This window comes from Staurois parvus, unplaced genomic scaffold, assembly GCF_062004578.1.
Source record: "Staurois parvus isolate SC_StPar_1 unplaced genomic scaffold, SC_StPar_1.0 ptg000293l, whole genome shotgun sequence".
In the NCBI taxonomy this organism is placed as follows: Eukaryota; Metazoa; Chordata; class Amphibia; order Anura; family Ranidae; genus Staurois; species Staurois parvus.
Window position 1 is genome coordinate 334,058 of NW_028318089.1, and position 22,226 is coordinate 356,283.

The 22,226-nt window shown below is 43.8% G+C and overlaps 1 protein-coding gene across 1 annotated transcript in view; it reads left to right on the top strand.

Annotated features, from left to right (window-relative positions):
* The first annotated feature begins 24 nt into the window (after positions 1 to 24).
* The window catches only part of CDR2L (cerebellar degeneration related protein 2 like), a 48,427-nt gene continuing 26,225 nt past the window's right edge, over positions 25 to 22,226 (top strand). The window contains exon 1 of the mRNA XM_089682637.1: positions 25 to 1,716. Within this exon, the coding sequence (XP_089538763.1) occupies positions 1,638 to 1,716 (79 nt within the window). The 5' untranslated portion in view covers positions 25 to 1,637. The remainder of the gene's footprint in view (positions 1,717 to 22,226) is intronic.

The following is a 22,226-nucleotide window of genomic DNA, read 5'->3' on the forward strand; positions in this document are numbered from 1 at the left end:
GGAGTGACAGGCCAGCTTGGATGGGAGGGCGGGGCTTGGCCGGTCCAGGCCTGGGGATGCTACGGGGATACAAGAAAGCCTAGTTCGGGAACCGGTTGGGCAGAGGCCGGGGGGTCAGCGGCTGGTACCGGGGGAGGCGGCGATCACAGCACGGAGGAGTCTGATCCTGCTGGAAGGCTGTGCATTGTAACCGGAGGTCAGCCTGCCTGGGATTGTACTGTCAGAGCCTAGCCCATAATACCAGGACAGCACTGACATCACACATACATAGGAGCCACACAGGAACAGAGCACACATAGGGGCCCGTCATTAGCGTCACTCATAGGGGCCCACTATTGATGTCACCCACAGGGTCCCATTATTGATGTCACCCATAGGGCCCCCTATTGATGTCACCCACAGGGCCCCATATTGATGTCACTCACAGGGCCCCATTATTGATCTTACCTATAGGGCCCATTGTTGATGTCACCTATAGGGCCCCATTATTAGTGTCACTCATAGGAGCCCATTATTGATTTCACCCATAGGGGCCAGTCTTGATCTAACACATATTGGTCCATTATTGAGGTCACCCATAGGGCCCCAATACTGATCTGACACAAAGAGGCCAATTATTGATGTCACCTATAGGGTACATTATTTATGTCACACATAGGGGCCCATTAGTAAAGTCACCCATAGGGCCCCATTAATGATTAACACAGAGGGGCCCATTAGTGATGTTACCCATAGGGCTCCATTATCATTGTCGCTTATAGGGGTCCATTAGTGATATCATCCATAGGGGCCTATTATCAGTGTCACTTTTAGGGGTCCATTATTCATCTGACACATAGGGGCCCATTAGTGATGTCACCCATAGATGCCAATTATCAGTGTCACTTTTAGGGGTCCATTATTGATCTGACACATAGGGGCCCATTAGTGATGTCACCCATAGAGGCCCATTATCAGTGTCACTTTTAGGGGTCCATTACTGATCTGACACATAGGGGCCCATTAGTGATGTCACCCATAGATGCCCATTATCAGTGTCACTTTTAGGGGTCCATTATTGATCTGACACATAGGGGCCCATTAGTGATGTCACCCATAGAGGCCCATTATCAGTGTCACTTTGAGGGGTCCATTACTGATCTGACACATAGAGGCCCATTAGTGATGTCACCCATAGGGGCCCGTTATCAGTGTTACTTATAGGGGTCCATTATTGATCTGACACATAGGGGCCCATTAGTGATGTCACCCATAGGGCTCCATTATCAATGTCACTTATAGAGGACACATAGAAGCCCATTACTGCTGGTGTATAGAAGGAGATTGGTGTGACAGGGGCTAAGGGAGGAGCGCACTGGGGGGATCCTGGCCCCGTAATGGTAGTATCTAGTCCTGGAGATCACAATCAGGTGGTAGGACTTATGAGATCAGTAGTAGTAGATACTGACTTGTACAGAAGATTGGGGTGTCGGGGAGAGGTACCCATGACAGATCAGGAAAGCCTCCCTAAATTCGGATGTGTCATTTCTTCATGACGCTGTGAGGGGTTCATCGCCAGTCTAGGAATCCACAAGTCCCAGTTTATAGTGACAACATCTGCAGTGGTGTGTCCAGAGGAAGTTTTGTCGTCAGGCCAGATGTTGGGGGCAGGAAGAATGGAAGAGTTCCATAGTGAGGAGGACGAGCCTTGGTATGATCAGCATGATCTTGAGCAAGGTAAGAAAGGAAAACCAAGCAATAAAGCTTTCCCTGTGCCCATAACCTTCCCTTCTCAGGAAAAAAAGTTCATCCTGCCAGTAAATGGCATTTCCTTTGGTAAGGTGACAACGCTTACTACTCTTCCTGCAATGCAGCAGTGGCGTTGTCCCCCTTCCATGAGCACTCCTGCATCAAGACTAGAGATGAGCTCCTCCATATTCATCTCTAACCAAACTTGTGATCTGCAGGCCGGGTCACTCCCGCCACACATCCTGCGTCTTTGTTTACATGAGGTGCGGGGTGGAAATGACCTGGTCTGCAGCTCACTGGAGTAAACAAGGGGTTCAAGATTGCCTAGAAGGGAATTCGGAGGGTGCCCCAAGCTCGTCTCTAATCAGGACTCCAGACTAATGTGGCACCTTGTCGGATATGTAAACTTGCCCCGCCAGTAAACAGCGGCGCTGCGTTATTACATCAGCAATAGGTCCTGTCACTTATTCTGAACAAGCAGCAAAAGCACTTTAAGAGCCCTCATTCACCTCTGTACATATAAACACTGTGGCAGAATGTAATATAAAACACCATGCTGCGCTTCCATCTGCAACATTTCCATCATGATCATTCTGTCATTAAACGTATAATCAGGGCTGCTGTTACATATCACCCCGTACAGCTCTGTCAGCCCCCCCTCCTCCCCCACTGCCAGAGAAAATATCCAAATTATATTTCTGGTAAAAAATACACTAAAAACATTATTAATGTACACAATCCCAACACAATTCCTGTTATATCTAAATGATAAAACTGTACTGAGTTAATAAAGCTGTGTGTGTAATTGAGGTTTTGGGGCTCATTCACATGGGTGCTGTGGCCTGTAGAGTGTGGATCAGTGGTTTGTTTATGTGGCTGGAGCTGTTTGCAGGCAACCTATGTTACACAATGGAAATGCTGCAGGTCCTAATTTGACAGGGATATAGGTGCAGGTATACAGCCCTGAACACAGACAGTGAGCATTCAGGGCCACTTTCCCATGCCTGCATACCTGTCAGATTAAGCCTGGGTTCACATATGTGCAGTGTGGTATATCGCATGTGATTCGCACAGGAACTGCACTGCATTCCTATGCAAATCACAAGCGATTTGTGTGCGGTGCGATTGGAGCCATACATTTTGTATAGCTCTAATCACACCGCACCCGCACCAAAAACATGTATGACCCTTTTTTTGGTCCGCCCTAGAATCGGATTGCATGGGTATTCACACCTATGTGATCTGATTCTGCACATCACACCACGTTTTGTGGACCACTTTTGGCATGTAAACTTAACACACACACACTCGCATCGGTTCGCATCAACAGGGTGCGATTCTGATGTGGTGCAGAATTCGCACTAAAAACGCATCGCATCAATGTGAACTAGGGCTAAAACCTGTGTTCATACAGACAATTTTTTTTTCTGAGCCCATTAATTTCAATGGGCTGCCTAACATGTGGGAACATGGAGAAATACTGCAGGACAGGGGCGGACTGACAACTCATGGGGCCCCCGGGCAATAGGGGATCATGGGGCCCCTGTGTCCTTGCCCAAACTCAATAAAGCCTATGAAAAAGGTACCAGGGGCATCTCATGGGGCCCCCTACTGACCCCAGGCCCTCGGGCACTGCCCGAGTTTCCAAATGGTCAGTCCTCCCCTGCTGCAGGCATATTATTTTAAAAGTATGTTGCACCTAACCGCACAGTAATGTGGTGCCATGCGTTTTGGTGGCTGTGACTGCATCTGTGTTTGCTAGACGTGTGGAGGTACAATTAAGTATTCATGGTGCCTGCGCACATCTGCAAAGCGTATTGCGTTTCTTCTCTGTGCAGGAAAATGCGTGCTCTTGCATGCATTTCTGCACCACAAATGGTGCAAACAAGTCCTAAGGGCCGGTTCACGCTACAGAAATGCCCTCTGGATGCATTCCAGATATGTTTTTGCTTACAGTTCACCCCACACGCAGTTCCGTTGCAGTTTTGATGCAGTTTGCCATGTTCTAGTACAGTTCTGTGCAGAAAAAATGCAGCCTCTTCTTCTATAAGGAAAGACAGGCTTGTAGCAGTGAACAGAAGGGGATCAGCAGTCTGGGGGAGAGGACTCGGCTACATAGAGATCATAGAGCCGTGCTGGGAGGAGATAAAAGACAGCAACAGGAACAGAATGGAACTGGTGGGCTGTGACTGTCATGGAGGCAGGGGACCAGGGAGAGAACAGGGGAGATATACAGGCTGGGCAGGCAGGAGAGATCTGACAGGAGGAGGAGTGCAGAGACACACCAGGGCCCAATCAGAGAGAAACATCAGAGAGTGATTATCTGAGAGGCAGAGTGAGCATGGCAAGTATCTGGAAGGAGGATGCCAGGGAGAGAAACAAAGTTACAATCAAATGTAAACAGAAGGAAACATGAAAGTGTCAAACTTGCGGAGCAGAGCAGGAGTACAGGTAACATTCACAACACTGAGCCGCCGTGTGATAGGATGACAGGAGCAGCTTCCCGGGCCCCCCTCTGCAGCTGATGGGGCCAGGCCCCCTACAAGAGGGCCAGGGGTACCCCCTTATCAGCGGCCCTGCTTATAATACTATATAGACTAAATATACATAAACAATGTGCTTTCAAAAAATGTCCCTTCTGTTCACATAGTCCTTCAAAAAATCATCTTGTGACGCATCTGTGAATATTCCATCTGTACATTCAAATGTTCTCCCAAACTTTGTGCACCATCACCAATACAGTGTGTGCTTCTCTGTAATCACACTGCTCTGGATGGCTGTGCTGTGAAGGTTCCCTAGTAAAACACTACACAGTACACAGTTATATCACTGCCTAACACACAGGTAACTCTGTGATCACCCCAAAAGTTAACCCCTTCCTGCCCAGAATCATTAGTACAGCGTCAGTGCTTTTTATTTGTACTAATCACTGTATAACCCTCCGTTCACATCAAGCCTGGCTTTGAAATCGTGCGACTTACAGTCCGCCAAACTCAGGTGCGATTTCAGGTGCTCACCACCGTGCTGCAGTAACACAAAAAATGGCCTGGTCAGGAAGGGGGGTAAATCCTCAGGAGGGAAAGTGGTTAAAGGGGACGTAGCATGGGGAATGTCCTCTGCAGGGGCAGACTGACCATTTGGAAACTCAGGCACTGCCCGAGGGCCCGGGGTCAGTAGGGGGCCCCATGAGATGCCCCTGGTACCTTTTTCATAGGCTTTTTTTGAGTTTGGGCAAGGACAGAGGGGCCCCATGATTCCCTATTGCCCGGGGCCCCATGAGTTGTCAGTCCGCCCCTGGTCCTATGGCTACATACTGTTGCTAATAGGTGTCCCTCATTCCCATCTCAGAATTCCCTCTGCATTGTGTAAAAAGTCTGTTTGATCCTGACTTCTCTGATCCTCCCCTTCTTCCAGTATCCCCTTCTTATCTCCTGATAAGTCATATCGTGTGGAGACACTCTGCACATGCTCAGTTTGGTGTGTATTGCTAGAGAGGTTTTTTTTTTTTCTTGTGAGAGTGCATGTGATCAGCATAGAGCCAATCAGCACTGTCTAGACAGAGGTCAGGGGTTCTGCATCCTCCTAGAGAAAACTTCAAGCTTTAACCAGTGCTCTGCTGCACACTGATCGAAGTCACAAGACTGCTCTAACTGCTGATGAGAAAAGGTATTTAGCAGTTTATATTTACTAAAATAATTGCATTTTCCATGTTCTGTGTAATGTGGGAGACCAGATATAGTGAATGCAGGGTCCAGGGAGACCAGATATAGTGAATGCAGGGTCCAGGGAGACCAGATATAGTGAATGCGGGGGCCGGGGTTTAGTAACACTTTAATTAAAAAAAATTTGATGGAAATATGCAATGAGACAATATTTGAAAGGTGGGTTATTGTGCAGCTTTTCATTCTACTTTAGTGTCCATAGTCTGGCCATGGGTGTACTTTGAAGATTAACTCTGGGCAGAGTTGGATTTCCACTACTGGAGTCTATAGACACAAAACCTTTGCTGCCCAAAGCAACACCCCACTGCTAGAATAATCCCTTTTATATGGAATATTTTCTTGGTTTACTGGTCCTAATGTGCCGTAGAAAATGTGTAAATGCCACAACAGAGCTGCCTTGGCTGTCAGAGTGTTGGAAGTCATTGAGGCCAACAGAGAGCTCAGACAAAAGCAAACAGCTGAACAACAATATGGGATACTGCAAAGAAAAGAAACGTAACATTTTATTATGCCAGACAGAACTGGATATCCTGTTGGCATTACTAAAATACAAATTTCCTGAACTTGACATTTGCAGTAATAGTAATGATGTTGCATGGTGAGGTTGAAGGCAACAATATCATTATGGCTTACCTTTGTTATATTTATTTATTTATTATTTATTTCAGGTACTTATATAGTGCCGTCAATTTATGCAGCGCTTTATATCTATATTGTACATTCACGTCAGTCCCTAACCCTCAAGGGGTGTACACTCTAAGGTCCCTAACTCACATTCATATACTAGGGCCAATTTAGACAGGATCCAATTAACCTACCAGCATGTCTTTGGAGTGTGGGAGGAATCCAAAGTACCCAGAGGAAACCCATGCAGGCACAGGGAGAACATGCAAACTCCAGGCAGGAGGTGCCGTGGCTGGGATTCGAACCAACGACCCTAGTACTGCCAGGCAGAAGTGCTAACCATTTAGTCACTGTGCTGCCCTGTTATATCACTTATTCTGTTGACCTAGAATGCCCATGTTTTAAAAATGACTGGCCCAGCAGAGTACAAAATAAAAAGATCTCAGGTTGCAATATTACCCTCTGTTCCAGTGCTGTCTCCTCAAAGACTTGGCAATGCTGGTCCTCTTCTGGGTCAAGTGAAGCCGAATGTCATCCAACCCTTCTCCTATGAACCCAGGCAGTGGTTTGGATGTGCATCATCATGCTGGCCTGGGCTAACAGCAGTCCTGGACAACATTGTGCTCACTTGTGATTATGTGAGCTCTACATTGTTTAAGAGGAAGGACTGTCCACTGGCGGCAGGAAAGGAGAAAGGACCAATGAAGTCAACAGAATCAGCTTGAAGGATGCACAGAAAAAGGTATTAAAATACCTGAAGAGGGTTGTTCTTTCTTTTTTTTTATCCCTTAACCTTTAGCTCTCACTCTCCAAACCCCTTACCTTCCCTTAACCCATTCTCCTAACTCCCTTTCTCTTCATCCCTACCCCTACTCCCTTCCCCACATTTTTTTCTGTGCCCCATCTATGGTTTTCCAACTGCCCCTTTTTTTTTTTATTTCCAATTTTCCACTTAAAATTTAAAAGGGTCTCATTTTGTCATGACTGGACCAATCATGGCCTCAGCTAGATGACTCTACCAGAAATCTGTATTCAGTCCCAAAATATTCTGTACAATGATTTTGCACTTCAGTATTTGAATGCCAACAGTTGGGAAGTTTATGTGTCTATACTCCATGTAACTGTTCTTTTTCTTAGTATCTGTATTGTCTGAATTATCTAAATTTGTCATGGTGGGGCTCATGTTTATAGAAACAAAATCTATTTTTTTTTTAAAAAAGGCGTCCGTTGGGGTTTTAGGGAGGATGGGTTTTACCGCATGCGAGAGGTAGGCTTTAGAAAGTTCTTTAGGTGGTAAAAGTAAATACGGCATAAACCTGGTGGAGGGAACCTAGAGAGTTGTATAAATGTTCAGGACCTAACTACCGTATTTTCCGGCATATAAGACGACCCCCTAATTTTCCAGTTAAAACATAGGTTTTGGGCTATATTCGCCGTATAAGACTACCCCCTTCCGAGGCAACACCATTTAAAAACATCAGATTTTTTAATTTAAATGGTTATGACTTACCAGTACTTAAAATTCTTGAAAATCCTCATGTTCATCCTCTGACATCATAAGTTCATGAATGACATCTTGTGATACATTTGTAAGTCATCATATGGATCAAATTCCAAATCAGATGGTTACCGCTGGATGTGCGGTAATACGGTTGCTTCGGCTACATACAGTATACAGTATATATACAGCCCGCTGGATGTGCAGTAATGTACATACAGTATACCGCGCTGAGCCAAGCTGGCTCAAAACAAATGTCCCTATGACAGATTAATCTGTCAGCCCGCTGGATGTGCGGTATATACAGTATACTGAGCCAAGCTGTTTCAAAACGTACCGGTACGCCCCTACTGTAATCAGACCGCTGGATGTGTGTATGTACAGTAGCTGAGGCTACATACAGTATACGCTGGGCCAATCACGGCGAGCGATGTATTCTACTAATGAATACAAAGCCTGCTTGGATTGGCTGAGGTTGTGACATCATCAGCCCACCTCTCTGACTCAGCCAATCGGAGCAGGCTTTGTATTCATTAGTAGAATACATCACTCACCGTGATTGGCCCAGTGTATACTGTATATAGCCGCAGCTACCGTACATACACGCATCCAGCAGTCTGATTACAGTAGGGACGTACCGGTACATTTTGAAACCGCTTGGCTCAACGCAGTTTACTGTATATACCGCACATCCAGCGGGCTGACAGATTAATCTGTTATAGGGACATTTGTTTTGAGCCAGCTTGGCTCAGCACAGTATACTGTATGTACAGTATTACCACACATCCAGCCAGCTTGACCCAAACAAACTCAAGGTTTACATTTTATACCCCGCATATAAGACGACCCCCAATTTTTGGGGTATATTTTTAAGTATAAAAAGTAGTCTTATATGCCAGAAAATACTGTATATACTGGACATAAATAATTAAAATGAAGGTGCTGAAGGGACCAAGCTTAAGGTGTCTGTATGCCTTTTTTTTTCCTTTTTAGAATTAAGGGAACCCTTGTCAATATTATTTTTTGAATTGTTCAAAAGCACAATGACAATGGTTAAAGCGGAGTTCCAGGCATTTTTGTGTTTCTTAAAGGTCAGCCGCTACATAAACTGTAGCTGCTGACTTTTAATAAACATATACTTACCTGTCCCAGAGTCCAGCGATGTTCTTACCCACGCCATCCCTTCTCTCCTTCACGGCGCTGGCATCTCAACTGTGGTGCGCACGCGTGAGTCACGCTATGCCTACTAATGGTCCGGCAGTCTTCTGGGACCTGTGAAAGTTCCCAGGAGACTGCAGGAGGTGGCCGAACTTCCACCTCACTTTGCCGCAGCGAATTGAACCGAAAGTGGGAGTGGGTACCTATCAAAAACAGGTATCTGCTCACCCCCCAAATGGTGATAAATATGGCAGTGGAAGGGTAGAGGAGGCAAATTAGTAGAGTTTCCGGTTTTGAGTGGAACTCCGCTGTAAGCAGCCGTCTAAAAGATGCCTTGTGTGAACATTAGATGGTGTAAGGAGAATAGGATCACTGCCAAAGGGTATTTATTACATTGCAGAAGCCAAGGTGTTTTGGGAATAAATTGTTGCCATTTTCTCATGGCTTAAATTGCCCGGTTTGAATAGAATGCTGGACTTGTTCGGGTAAATTCACTTTATATTATTGAAAAATACCATAAAAACCTGGTTAAGACTCGACTCACAAGGTACCCTTCAAGTGGAACTGCACTGCATCCGAGCACCACAAACCAAAAAAACTATTTAATTCATTTTTAATATTCAAAGCAAATCCCCCCATCTATCCATCTCTCCATGCTTTATTTTGCTGAGAAATTATTTTGAAAAACATCCCCTGGCATTTCTGGCAGTGGCCATCTTGAGTAAGGGCAGAGGATTCATGTAGCATTTACTTTCTGGAATCCATCTGCTCTTAGAACCCGCCTTCTCCTCTTGAAGACTGCTGGGATGTACGACATCATTTGCCTAGGCATGGAAACCAGGAAGTAACTGAAGAAATGTAAAAAAAAGTTTAAAACAAGTAAATATGATATACTTCGCTATCTATTTACTATTGGTAGCAGCATAAGGATTAAAAATAGTCCATGTTGATTGAGAGTGAAGTTCCACTTTTAGCAGAAAATCATATATGGCTAGATTATTCAGCAAAGCCACATGTAGGACAAAAAACACATATACATTTTATTGGAAATCACAGAATCTGATGTAGCCAATTCTAGCCGGCAAAACCAGTCAGGCATGTTTTCACTGACCTTCTCTGCCCTCTCTCTTGAGAATGGATAACCCAGACCTGCACTGTTACTTCCTCATTCAACCTTTGATGCCTGTTACTTTCCATGTGCCTCTGATTGGGACTTGAACCTTAGTGGCAGTAGCACTTTTCTGGATGTTTAATATGGAGTTCATGTTTATGTACAATCTGGGCCTTCTCCCACACATAGATGGGGATTCGACCTTGGAGTTGAGTCTTAGGCTCCATGTACACTGCAGCTGATAACCTCACGTTTAGGAGCTGTTCAGCATTTTTTTCAACAGCCCCTGAACTCTCCCTAATGTTTTCCTAAGTGTCCATGTACACATCGTCGTTTACAGGCAGTTGAGTTTACAGTCATATTTTTGAAAGCAGAAAACTTGCGTTCAGGAGTAGATTTTAGCAGTGTTTCAAACGCTTGTAAACGCGGCTTACCGCATTTTTAAGCGTTGGCGTTTAAAAGATGTTTTAACTTTTCCATTTCCAGAGCCTTTTTTCATCGTTAAGAATGCATGCAAAGCGTTTTCCCGGTACTCAAATGGACACCATACTTTGAAGTTTCACATGAAATAAAATATGTCAGACACTGCTGCAATAATTTCTGCACAGAAATGAGCTGGGACACATCCAAACACCACAAAAAAAAAAGAAAAAGACAGCTAATCTCAGCAAATACTGTTCACTCTGCTTCTGCTCTCTCTATTTCTCTCAAAATGTCTGAAATAGTTAATTTATTACTATTTTTCAGGGCATTCTGGGCATTTGGAAAGGTCTCCTGAGCTTATCTTTAAAAAATGCTTCTAAAGGCAAATGCTCATAAAGGCGGTATGCAAACGTGGCTAAACAGACGTTTTTTAACCTACGTTTTCCAGCAGTTTCCATCGTTCAGAAGTGTCCCGTGTACATGGAGCCATAAAGTGGAGCTTGAGACATTTTTGTGTTTATTAAAAGTCAGCAGCTACAAAAACTGTAGCTGCTGACTTTTAATAAACGTACACTTACCTGTCCCAGAGTCCAGCGATGTTATCACATGTGCCGTCCCTTCTCCCCTTCTATCCTCCATGGCGCCGGCATCTCAACTGTGGGCACCAGGCTGTGACAGCTTGCGGTTTCACAGCCTGGTGCCCACTGCACATGCACGAGTCACGCTGAGCTTCCTAATTGGTCCGGCAGTCTTCTGGGACCTGTGAAAGTTCCCAGGAGACTGCGGAAGGGAGGAGGGGGCTGAGTTCTGGGTCACTTCACGGTGGCAAACTGAGCTGGAAATCAAAAACAGGTATCCGCTGGCCCCTCAAAAGGTGCCAAATATGGCAGTGGGGGGGGGGGGAGGCAAATAAGCGGAGCTTCCATTTTAGAGTGTAACTCCAATTTAACTAGGTTATTTTATGGCATTTTTTGGTAATATAGATGTGTTACTGGCAACTCCTTCATTTTTGTATGGTTTTCTAGTATAGGACTTTGAAGATTTTTTTCTCGAGTATACTACATCAATTCACTGTAAGGTGGACCTTCATGCTTTTATATAAGGTCCTCTCACATGTCTCCTAACCCATCTCTCGTACAAAGTACCTTATTTTTATTTTTTACATACTTACTTCTTGAGTCCCCACTTAGGCAAGAATGAGGTATCCAGCCACCTACTGCCTCCTAGGATGTCTACATCAAACATCCCAGGAGGAATTCTGCAAAATCTCAAGTCTTGCTATGTCTGCAAAAGGGGGATCCAGTGCATGCAGGGATCAGGAATGAATTTTCCCCAATTGTCTTCCAAGACAACCTATGCTATAGAGCTCCTCCCATCAGGTCAGGAAAGGCATTACCATAAAAAAGGTTAAAAGGAGGTCTTCCAGGCACTCACCTCAGTTTTATTTTCCTGTGTCTGAACTAGGCATGTTGCTCGGAACCTGATGAGGGTATCCTATACCTTGATGTCCATGGGATCCTCCTCATTACAAGCAGGATGAGACCTGGTCCCTTCCCCTCTTCCATGCCAATACCGGCAGGGATATTGACTCAGAAGGACAAGCCGCCTTGGCAGGGACTTCCATGAACGGGGGGATGAAACAGGCTTGCATGGTAAAAGTGGAGGAGCATTTCTTGTCCTGGCTTGTGGGCAGTCCACTTTCTTTAAAAGGGTTTCTTTGCTTCCTCTGAATCAACTCTGGGGATAGGGTTCTGTATATGCAGGTTTTTAATTATTGATTGGACTCAATTGAAGGGTGTTTTAGAGGGTTAGTTCAATTCAGGAGTACACAGGCTCCTTTATTCCAAGGAACATGCTTTAGCCCCTGGTTGTGTAAGAGTGTGGCTATACATATACTTTAATAACGGCTACTCTTTATATTGCTAGTTGGGTGCTCACGGTTTATTCTGCATGAACAAAGCACCAGTCTCTATCCTTCACACCCATTTATCATCTCTGTAATCTACTGACTGATTTTCTCATTTCCTTTATACAGATAACAAGAAATGCAAATGCTTTTCTTTTATACTATTAGCCATTATTTCTTTAAAACTGACCTCCAGGCAGATATTAGAAAAACACTACTGAATGCGGTTATATATCACAAAAGGAGCAGGCCGAGAGGGAAAAGAGAGGGAACAGAGAGCTGGCCCCACCAGTCTGTTGCTGCTATTTTACAGTCAGATCACAGGCTTAGGGCAGAGAGGCAAAATACCTGTGTTGCTTTAAGTGGAACTTAGGTCTGCTATAGTCACCTTCCCTCCATTGATTTGACATCCTCAAACTGCCATGCTGAAGCCAGCATTCACACAGGAGTTCATTCAATCCGACACCAAAGCATGCCAACATTATACATGGAGCTGCGAATGCACAGCCTAATGTGCATTTTAAAGACCGTTACAAACACTAAAGTAAGAAACCTCTACTGCAAAAGAGACATATGGGGCCAGAGTGCTGGGCAGGGCCAAAAGTGGTGCATGTAGTACAGTGAATGGTGTGTGTGGAAAAAGTGAGAGACTTAAAACTTGAGCCTGCTTATAGAGTGCAGGAGTCAGATGTATGTCATGTACAGAGTCCAGGAGTCAGAAGTAAGTCATGTACAGAGTGCAGGATTCAGAAGTAAGTCATGTACAGAGTGCAGGAGTCAGAAGTATGTCATGCACAGAGTGCAGGATTCAGAAGTAAGTCATGTACAGAGTGCAGGAGTCAGAAGTATGTCATGCACAGAGTGCAGGATTCAGAAGTAAGTCATGTACAGAGTGCAGGAGTCAGAAGTATGTCATGCACAGAGTGCAGGAGTCAGAAGTAAGTCATGTACAGAGTGCAGGAGTCAGAAGTAAGTCATGCACAGAGTGCAGGAGTCAGAAGTATGTAACCTACAAACAGTGCAGGTGTCTGGAGTTGGTATTGCACATATTGCAGGGGTCCGAGGTGGATAATGTACATAATGCAGGAGTCAGGTGTGTAATGTACAGAATGTGGGGGTAAGGTGTATGCAATGTGTATAGATTAGGATTTAAAAGTATATGAAGCCCAGCGCACAGAATCCACTTTCCACTTGATGCCTTTTACTACCATCCTCTTTTACATTGCACATCAGTACCACCTACCCACCCACAGTATATACACTGCATACACATTACACACACAAATATATGTACACTATATTGCCAAAAGTATTGGGACACCCCTCCAAAGTAGGGTCACTAAACACCCCCCCATGAAGTGTAAGGATATACTGATGTTATTGAAAGTATTATTGTCTAGGTGCCCTTCTCGTATTATGGTTGGAGACCTCTGAAATCAAGGATACCCAGTAATTATATATGGAAGTTTTTTGCACAGTATCAGAAATGTAAAGATTCAATGCTTTGTGTAAAGAACCTGGTTGATGGATGGGGTGAACATACACTATATTGCCAAAAATAATGGGACACCCATCCAAATCATTGGGTTCAGGTTTTCCACTCACTTCTATGGTTACAGGTGTATAAAATCAAGCACCTAGGCATGCTGGCTGCTCTACAAACATTTGTGAAAGAATGGGTCGCTCTCATGAGCTCAGTGAATTCAAGCATGGTACCGTGATTGGTAGTCCATGCATGAAATTTCCTTGCTACTAAATATTTCATGGTCAACTGTTAGTCATAACATAACAAAGTGGAAATAACTGAGAACAACAGCAACCCAGCCACGAAGTGGTAGGCCATGTAAAATATATGGGGTCAGCGCATGCTGAAGCGTACAGTGTGCAGAAGTCACCAACTGTCTGCAAAATCAATAGCTAAAGACCTCTCTCTAAACACCGTGTGGCCTTCAGATTAGCACAACAACAGTGCATAGAGAGCTTCATGGAATGGGTTTCAATGGCCAAGCAGCTGCATCCAAGACTTTCATCACCAACTGCAATGCAAAGCGTCGGATGCAGTGGTGTAAAGCACGCGGCCACTGGACTCTAGAACAGTGGAGACGTGTTCTCTGGCATGACGAATCGCGCTTCTCTGTCTGGCAATCGGATTGATGTGTCTAGGTTTGGTGGTTGCCAGGAGAACAGTACTTGCCTGACTGCATTGTGCCAAGTGTAAAGTTTGGTGGAGGGGGGATTATGGTGTGGGGTTTGCTCAGTCTTCCGATCCACGGTTTCTCTTCACATTACCCAATATTTTATACTACCTATACTACCTCAGGCACTGAGAAGCATAGGGGTGTACTGATTGCTTTCAGACGCAACCTTCCTTTCACTTGTGTTCTGGAGATCGATGACCCTGCAGGCAGGTATTTGCTCTTACAGGGAACTGTCTGGGACCAAAATATTACTATTGTCTCTTATTACACTTCTAATAGATTTCAACAAGTTTTTCTCATCTTTGTAAGGTAGTCTCCCAGCACCAGAAGGGCTTGTTCCTCCTGATGGGAGACTCCAACATTGCCTTAATTCTGCCCTTGATTGGCAAAACCCCCTCCCATAACCCAGCACACAAGGTCCAACTATGTGAGGTCTTACAGACCTTTGGCCTCATAGATGTCTGGAGGGAGGTTCGTCCCACTGCCCGTGACTTTACCTATTACTCTAATCCACATTATAACTTTTACAGTATTGACCATGTCTTTATGCATTTATACCTTCCTTTGGTATGTAGGAGCTCTATCTCCTCCTCTCCATAGTCTGGTCACGATATATATATATATATATATATATATATATATATATATATATATATATATATATATAGGGGGAGCACTAAAACAACAGAGAAATAAAAGAAAGAAGTTTCAGAAGGCAGGAGAAAGGTTGCCTTTCTCCCAAAGATGTTCCTGATGTTCAAAGGGAGGTATCTGTTCCTGCCTCTCTCCAGGCATGTCAGCCTTTTTTCTAGTAACCCAAAGGGGTGTCTCCTGAAAGCACAGGGCCAATCACCTCATTTGGGGATGGGTGTTAGGCAGGGACCCAGTCTATGACCAAATCCCTTACAAGTTTATACCATGGTCAATAATCTTCAATAGGTACAGGTAGCATCCTAGCAACGGGCAGATTAATATGCAGAATCATATTCCAAACGTCCAAATACCAATTATGGCATATCCTGCCACTCCGGATAAAAATATATTGCTTTCTACCCTCTTGTAGATGCTACATAGGGATGTAAGGTCTCATGTGACTCGTATTAAAATGACCTATCTGAATATATATTTTATATCAATATGCCCTAGTTCCTGCTGAAGTTATGAATTTTTATGAAAAATGACTCGTGGAATGTACGTTTTATGGCCCCTGCTGTAATGTCAAGTGACCGACTGAGTTATAGTTTTACGAACCTGCAGAGGAAAGGGTTTGTCAGACACTCTGGCACCAGGCTAATTGGGGTTACAACCATGAAGTTTATCCAGCTGTGCCTTATGCACTTATGACCCCAGTGCACACACAGACCACATTCCATTCAAAGGGGAGGGGGGGGACTGGACGGAGTGAGAATGATATTTTCAGATCATGATACAAGATGGTAGACCTTAACAAAATGGTGGTCAGCGTCCATGTGTCTAAGCGCACAATTATCACACCCCATATTTCCAAATACTACCTAGCTGCCCCAATCTCCCTGTTGACCTGGCTCCAAGCTTCTTCCAATGTACCCCAATGGGTGCTGCTGGAGCTTTGTAATTGTGCTCTGCTTTCAATCCAAGCACTTTTATGGCTTCTTCAGAAGCTGCGGCCCCGGGCTTTATGCCCCCTTATGCTACATACCTTGTGCCTTTGGGACTCGGATCGTTATTCAGGCTCCCTTGTGTTTCCCTTCCTACCTAATATAAGTAACCCCCTGTTTCCCCCTGGCCTTGACTAGCCCCCGGGCCTTCTTCTGATGAACCTTTTGTGGTCTCACACAAGTGTGACACTTCATATCTTTCCGGAACCCCCCCCCCCCTCGATGCCATCCTTGATTCCCATGATGCTCCCCAGTCGGAATACTTCTGATTTCTTCAACTCCAACACTGGGCAACTTCCCTTTGATGCACCTCATCTTATCTGTTTTGGAAAACTACATTTGAGCATTTCTGCCAACATTCCCCGGGTGCCCCGGGTCTCATCTCCTCACTATATTCATCTTTGAATATTTGATCATTTCATGCTTCTCTCTGCTAAGTGGTCCAGTGGGAATGAGACCTGGGATTTGAGATTAATGTGGCGGACTGGAGAAAAGCTTGGTCTTCTATCGCTAAATGCTCATTCAACACTGCCACCCTAGAGGCGGCATACAAGTGTTGCTGCGTTGGTACTGAGTCCCTGGCCACATTGCCCACACTAACCTAACCTCTACAGGCTGCTGTTTTCGCGGGTGTGGCCATCATGGGGATGTCTTACATACCTGGTGGACATACCCACAACTGGTTTGGCCTTCTTTTGTTCCACCTGACCATCCGAAAGGAAGCGAAATTCACCTTGTTACATTGCCCAATTCCAGGTCTACTTGCTCATCAGCAAAAACTTGCATCTTATCTGTTTATAGCAGCCAAGAGGTCGATTGCCCGGGCATGGAAGAAACCTACAATCCCCTTTCAGGGAGTAAAGGACCATTTGATGGTCCTGATATTTAATGAACATATTTCAATGACTCAATGACTCCCATGCCAAATTTCTGAAGATTTGGAAACCGTGGTGGTTGTATGCCTTCCGTGGTCTTCCTGTGAAAAGTATGGGCCCGCTCTCACTGGTGTCTCCAAAAGTTCCAGATATTCTGTCTTTTCTTCTCTTGCCTTTGTTTTCTTTCTGTTTTTCCCCCTTTCTGGGGGGCCTGTACCCTCCTTGGCTTCATCCATGCCCAGGTTTGTTCCAGTGTGTTTTGTTTGGTTTGATACCAGGACTACCTCTGATGCCCACTGGGGAGTCCCAGATGGGCTTACATGTTATGTTTCATACTGAATATGACTATTGATGGATTATGTATATTTTCTATGCCTATTTGTTTCATTTTGACGGCGCCAGTCATAGCCCCTGCATGGGCGGACTAGGTGCTCTTGTATGGCTGTGCCTCTATGTAAATGCTAAATAAAAATTATTGAACAAGAAATGTATAGCCTGTCCTAAACATGATGCACAAGAACTCATGGAAACATGCCTGTAGGTGTGAGCCAAGTCTTAATATTAGCCTCAATTTAACAAAAAATATATATTTTAATTTATTAAAAGGTTACTCAGGATCTTTGAAAGATATTGCTGGAGATATGATGGGACCTATTTAGATTTTTCACCAGGCTCTGTAGCTTTTAGCAGTATTTGAAACTGTAAATTTTTCTCTGAAAAGATGCAAATATTGATCCATATAATTACAAATTCAGCACTGGTGCACGTTCTGCAGTTGAAGTGCTATGCCCAGAAGATATTGCTTAATCTTGACAATGACATCCAATGTATAATTTCCTTGCAAAGCCTCTGTTTTCAGTCATGCTATGTCCATTAGTGAATGGGGTTGAGAAGCATCTGGGCAGACGCAGACCATGCAATTAGAATATAATGCTGTAGATTATGTACCATGATGAGCTCATAGAGCACTGATCAAGCATAACAGAAGTTGCTTTGTCAGCGAGACCGTGTTGGAAATGCTATAGATAAAGATCAATGCCATGAATGATTACTATTGTTTACCACAACTGCAAATTTGCTAAAATTGTCTTGATATGAAAAAATATAGTGAAGAGCACTGTGGTGTATGTGTGTATGTGTATGTGTGTGTGTGTATATATATACATACATCGGAATGTAGGCCAACAATGCTTCTTCCTGGCATGATACAAACATTTCTTATTATATCTACTTTAGTACTTTTTTTGTTTTTTTATTTTACCTTTTGAATGCAATCTATTTGCACAGTTCCAAAGTCTATCTACGGGCACATTTGCCTCTCCTTACTGCCTTCCCCTGTGAGTTTCAGCAGATTTTTTTTTTTATACTTTCCTTCAACCTGAAGCTCCTCTTCTTAGGCCTTGTAATGTCATTATAAGGGCTTCAGGCCTTCTTACAGCAGTGGAGTCAAAAGGAGGGACCCAGCCGTCATTCTGTGCAGACATGCTCACTCTTCTTCCATTGTGATGTGGACGATGCTATGCTGTCAATCACAGCACCTGGGGATTGAGTTTGACGTGTCCTTTACCTACTGGAATTGGAGGGTTCTCAGCTTGTGACAGCGCTGATCTCATCTTCACTGTACATAACGTAATGGTAGAAGCAGCTTGACAGGGTGACGATGCTGAAGTGAATTCACTGCAGGACATTTTGAGTTGTCACCCTATCAGAAAAAGTGCTGCTCACTGGCAGGATCTCCCAGGCTTTATTAGATAAAGTAGAATGTTACAGAGATAGAAAGTGTGCAGTATAATTTTTCTATTAGTTTTCTACTTTGAAGGGTTTGATCGCCTTGTGGATAAAAGAGCCCAAGTAGTCATGGGGTCCCAGTACATGTATATGCATCATATTGTGAAGTCTTGCTTAATTTCAAGTTGCATGCCTGTAGACCATGCCCCCATGGTCCCCTCGAAGCCTATCCAAAAAACGAATGGCAGCACCCTCACATTCTGTTATGTTTCCAGGACTTTACAGCCATTGCACGCTCAACCCTCCAGGAGAAAGCACCATTCCTGTTCAAAAGCCACCCATGCTCCATGCGTGCTCTCTTGCCCTGAAGCAGCAGTGGCTAGATTCAGCATCTCCCCCACTTCCCATCCTTTTTTTTCGAGGACATAATAGCCATTGGGCCCTCACCTCTCGTCTCGTCACATAATGTTGAACTCAGCCTTTGCTGATACAAGACAAGAGAGCATGCTCCTTGCATGTGCAGCTTTTGAACAGGAACAGCAATCTCTCCTGTGATGGTAAATGGTGAGCATCCAAGGATGGAGGTGATTGTGATGAACCTGGTACCAGCCACGTGACAAGGGACCAGGCAATGTCACACCGCGCTGTCACTTGAGTAACAATTGGACCACAATCTATGTGCCAGCAGCCTGAGAGCAATTGTCACTGGGTTAATTACGCAATTAACCCTTCAAACTCCAAACTGCTACCAGATAGCTTTGGGACTATCAACCCTTCACAATGTTAGCAAGAACAAATGTGAACAATAACCATCTGTAACACACACTGTCACCCCAGACAAGTATATTCAGAGGACTATTATATATAGTAGCACTCTTCAAGAGACAGGGATTCTTTAGTTTGCATTAAAAGTCTTAGAGGTCATTTTAACACTTTTCAAAATAGGGTTTATTAATGAAAAGGTCAAATGGTGCAATTTAAATATTTACAGAACGGGATGTTACAAAGAAATAAAGAGAACAATAATGCAACAGAGAAATAAAAGGAGGGAGTTAAGAAGGCAGAATACTTGCAAAGTCCTGGTTTTAGCAGAATCCAATTGTCCAAGCAAAAACGTTGTCTTGGCTCTCAAGTCTGTTACGATGTTCCTTGGTTGATGTTAAGCGAGAATTCAATCTTAACAAGTCCTGTCAGTCCCTTTTGTATGATATCAAGGGGGTGTGGACAGAGACCAACTGACCAATAATCCAGTTTAAGGGATGGGTGCTGGGAGGCCACTACGTTTACGACCAATTCCTAAATACAGATTTACACTAATATGAATAACCTCCAATACATGCAGGTGGTATTCTGGCAACTGGCAGATTACTTTTTTAATTTAAATATATTATTATAATTTTCAAATTATCATTACATACAGTACATACAAACCAAACAGAATAAATTAAAGCTCAAATTTGCCTAATATTGTATCAAAATATTAACATCCGTCATTGGTATCCTTTTGTCCCTCCCATACCCCACCTCCCAACAAACTCCCCATCGCCTAAGCAACCTAGACTCTGCAATTTTTCGACTCACTCTAGAGATCTTAATCCAGAAATATTCCTGATTTAATACTACCTTTATCTCCTGTGGCTTCTCATCTTTCTTACCTATATTCTAGATATAGCTTTGATTTTTTAAATTCCTCCCATTTTTCCCACCTTATACGGAAAATCTCCATCTTATCCTCGTCCATATGGTAAAGTTCCTCCATTCCATATACCTGCTCCATTTTATCTACCCAATCCTTTATTTTTGGCGCTTCTTGTTCCCTCCAAAACTTGGGTATCAAACCCTTCGCAGCATTCAGATAATACATTAAACCAGATTTTTTTATATTTTTTCACTGAGAGTTTAGTAACATATAACAGGCAAGTCTCTGGGTCCTTTGAAATATTAACCTCCAAACTGGCAGATAATTATTCAGAATTATATTTCGAACCCAGGGATACTAAACATAGCGTACCTTTGTCACCCAGGAGGGAAGAGACTGCTTTCTCCCCTTTCCTATGTGCTAACATAGAGAAAGATGAAAGAAAGAGCGCACAAACCTTGCACATTACCTCAATAAATAGTGACTAATTTTATTGTCACTAACGCCTGTTTGATCTGAGTCTTTGAGCGCAGGAGATAATGGATCTATGTGCTAACATAGTTATGAGTGACCTTGATTTGTTCAGCATGATATTCCCTATTCAAATATTTACCTAATATTAATGTGCCCTGTTCCTGTTGAATTCTATGATTGTATTGTATGTGGAATTGTTACATGTGGAATAGACGTTTTATGACATGCTCTGCATTTCTAGAGCCTTAATGGCCTTACAGGTCATGTGTGACTGCGTTAATATTGTTTTACGATAGGGCAGAGGAAAATGTTTTCGATGGTTCGTTGAAACAGACATCCTGCCAAGACTAAATAGCTGCTTACAGCCCTGGACACTGCGTCTATTTGTGTTTTAATTAGGATAAGAGGTTCTTTTGAAGTTTGTTAAAAGTTACAGTTGAAAAAAACAAAAAAAATGGCTGTCACGTACAGGTTCCATGTCTCTATTGCGCACAATCGTTACAGTGATGATGTAATTTTGGAATTTGTTTGGCAGGCTTAAGGGAGGACCAACATGGCCTGAAAAGTTGGCAAGAGACTTCTTCAAAGCATGATGCACTTACATCTAATGGGGATCTTTGACTGTATGGGCTGTTTTATGAAAAAAGGGAACTAATCCTCTGCTATGTCTTTGGACATACACTTATATTCCCATTAGTATTGGGATGCCTGCCTTTACACGCACATGAACTTTAATGGCATCCCAGTCTTAGTCCGTAGGGTTCAATATTGAGTTGGCCCACCCTTTGCAGCTATAACAGCTTCAACTCTTCTGGGAAGGCTGTCCACAAGGTTTAGGAGGGTGTCTATGGGAAGGTTTGACCATTCTTCCAGAACTGCATTTGTAAGGTCAGGCACTGATGTCAGAGAAGGCCTGGCTTGCAGTCTCCACTCTAATTCATCCCAAAGGTGTTCTATTGGGTTGAGGTCAGGACTCTGTGCAGGCCAGTCAAGTTCCTCCACCCCAAACTCGATTGGTTTGCCAGACAGAGAAGCATGATTCTTCACCCCAGAGAACACGTTTCCACTGCTGTAGAGTCCAGTGGTGGCATGCTTTAAACCACTATATCCAACACTTTGCATTGCACTTGGTGATGTAAGGCTTGGATGTAGCTGCTCAGTCATGGAAACCCATTCCATGAAGCTATGCACTGTTGTTGTGCTAATCTAAAGGCCACACGAAGTTTGGAGGTCTTTAGCTATTGACACTGTAGACAGTTGGTGACTTCTGCGCTCTGTGCACTTCAGCACGCGGTGACCCCCTCTGTCATTTTATGTGGCCTACCACTGGTGGCATTACGTTGCCAAGTTGCTGTTGTTCCCAGTTGCTTCCACTTTGTTATAATACCACTAACAGTTGGCTGTGGAATATTTAGTATCAAGGAAATTCCACAGATGGACTTATTGCACAGGTGGCAACCTATCACGGTACCACGCTTGAATTCCTTGAGGTCCTGAGAATGACC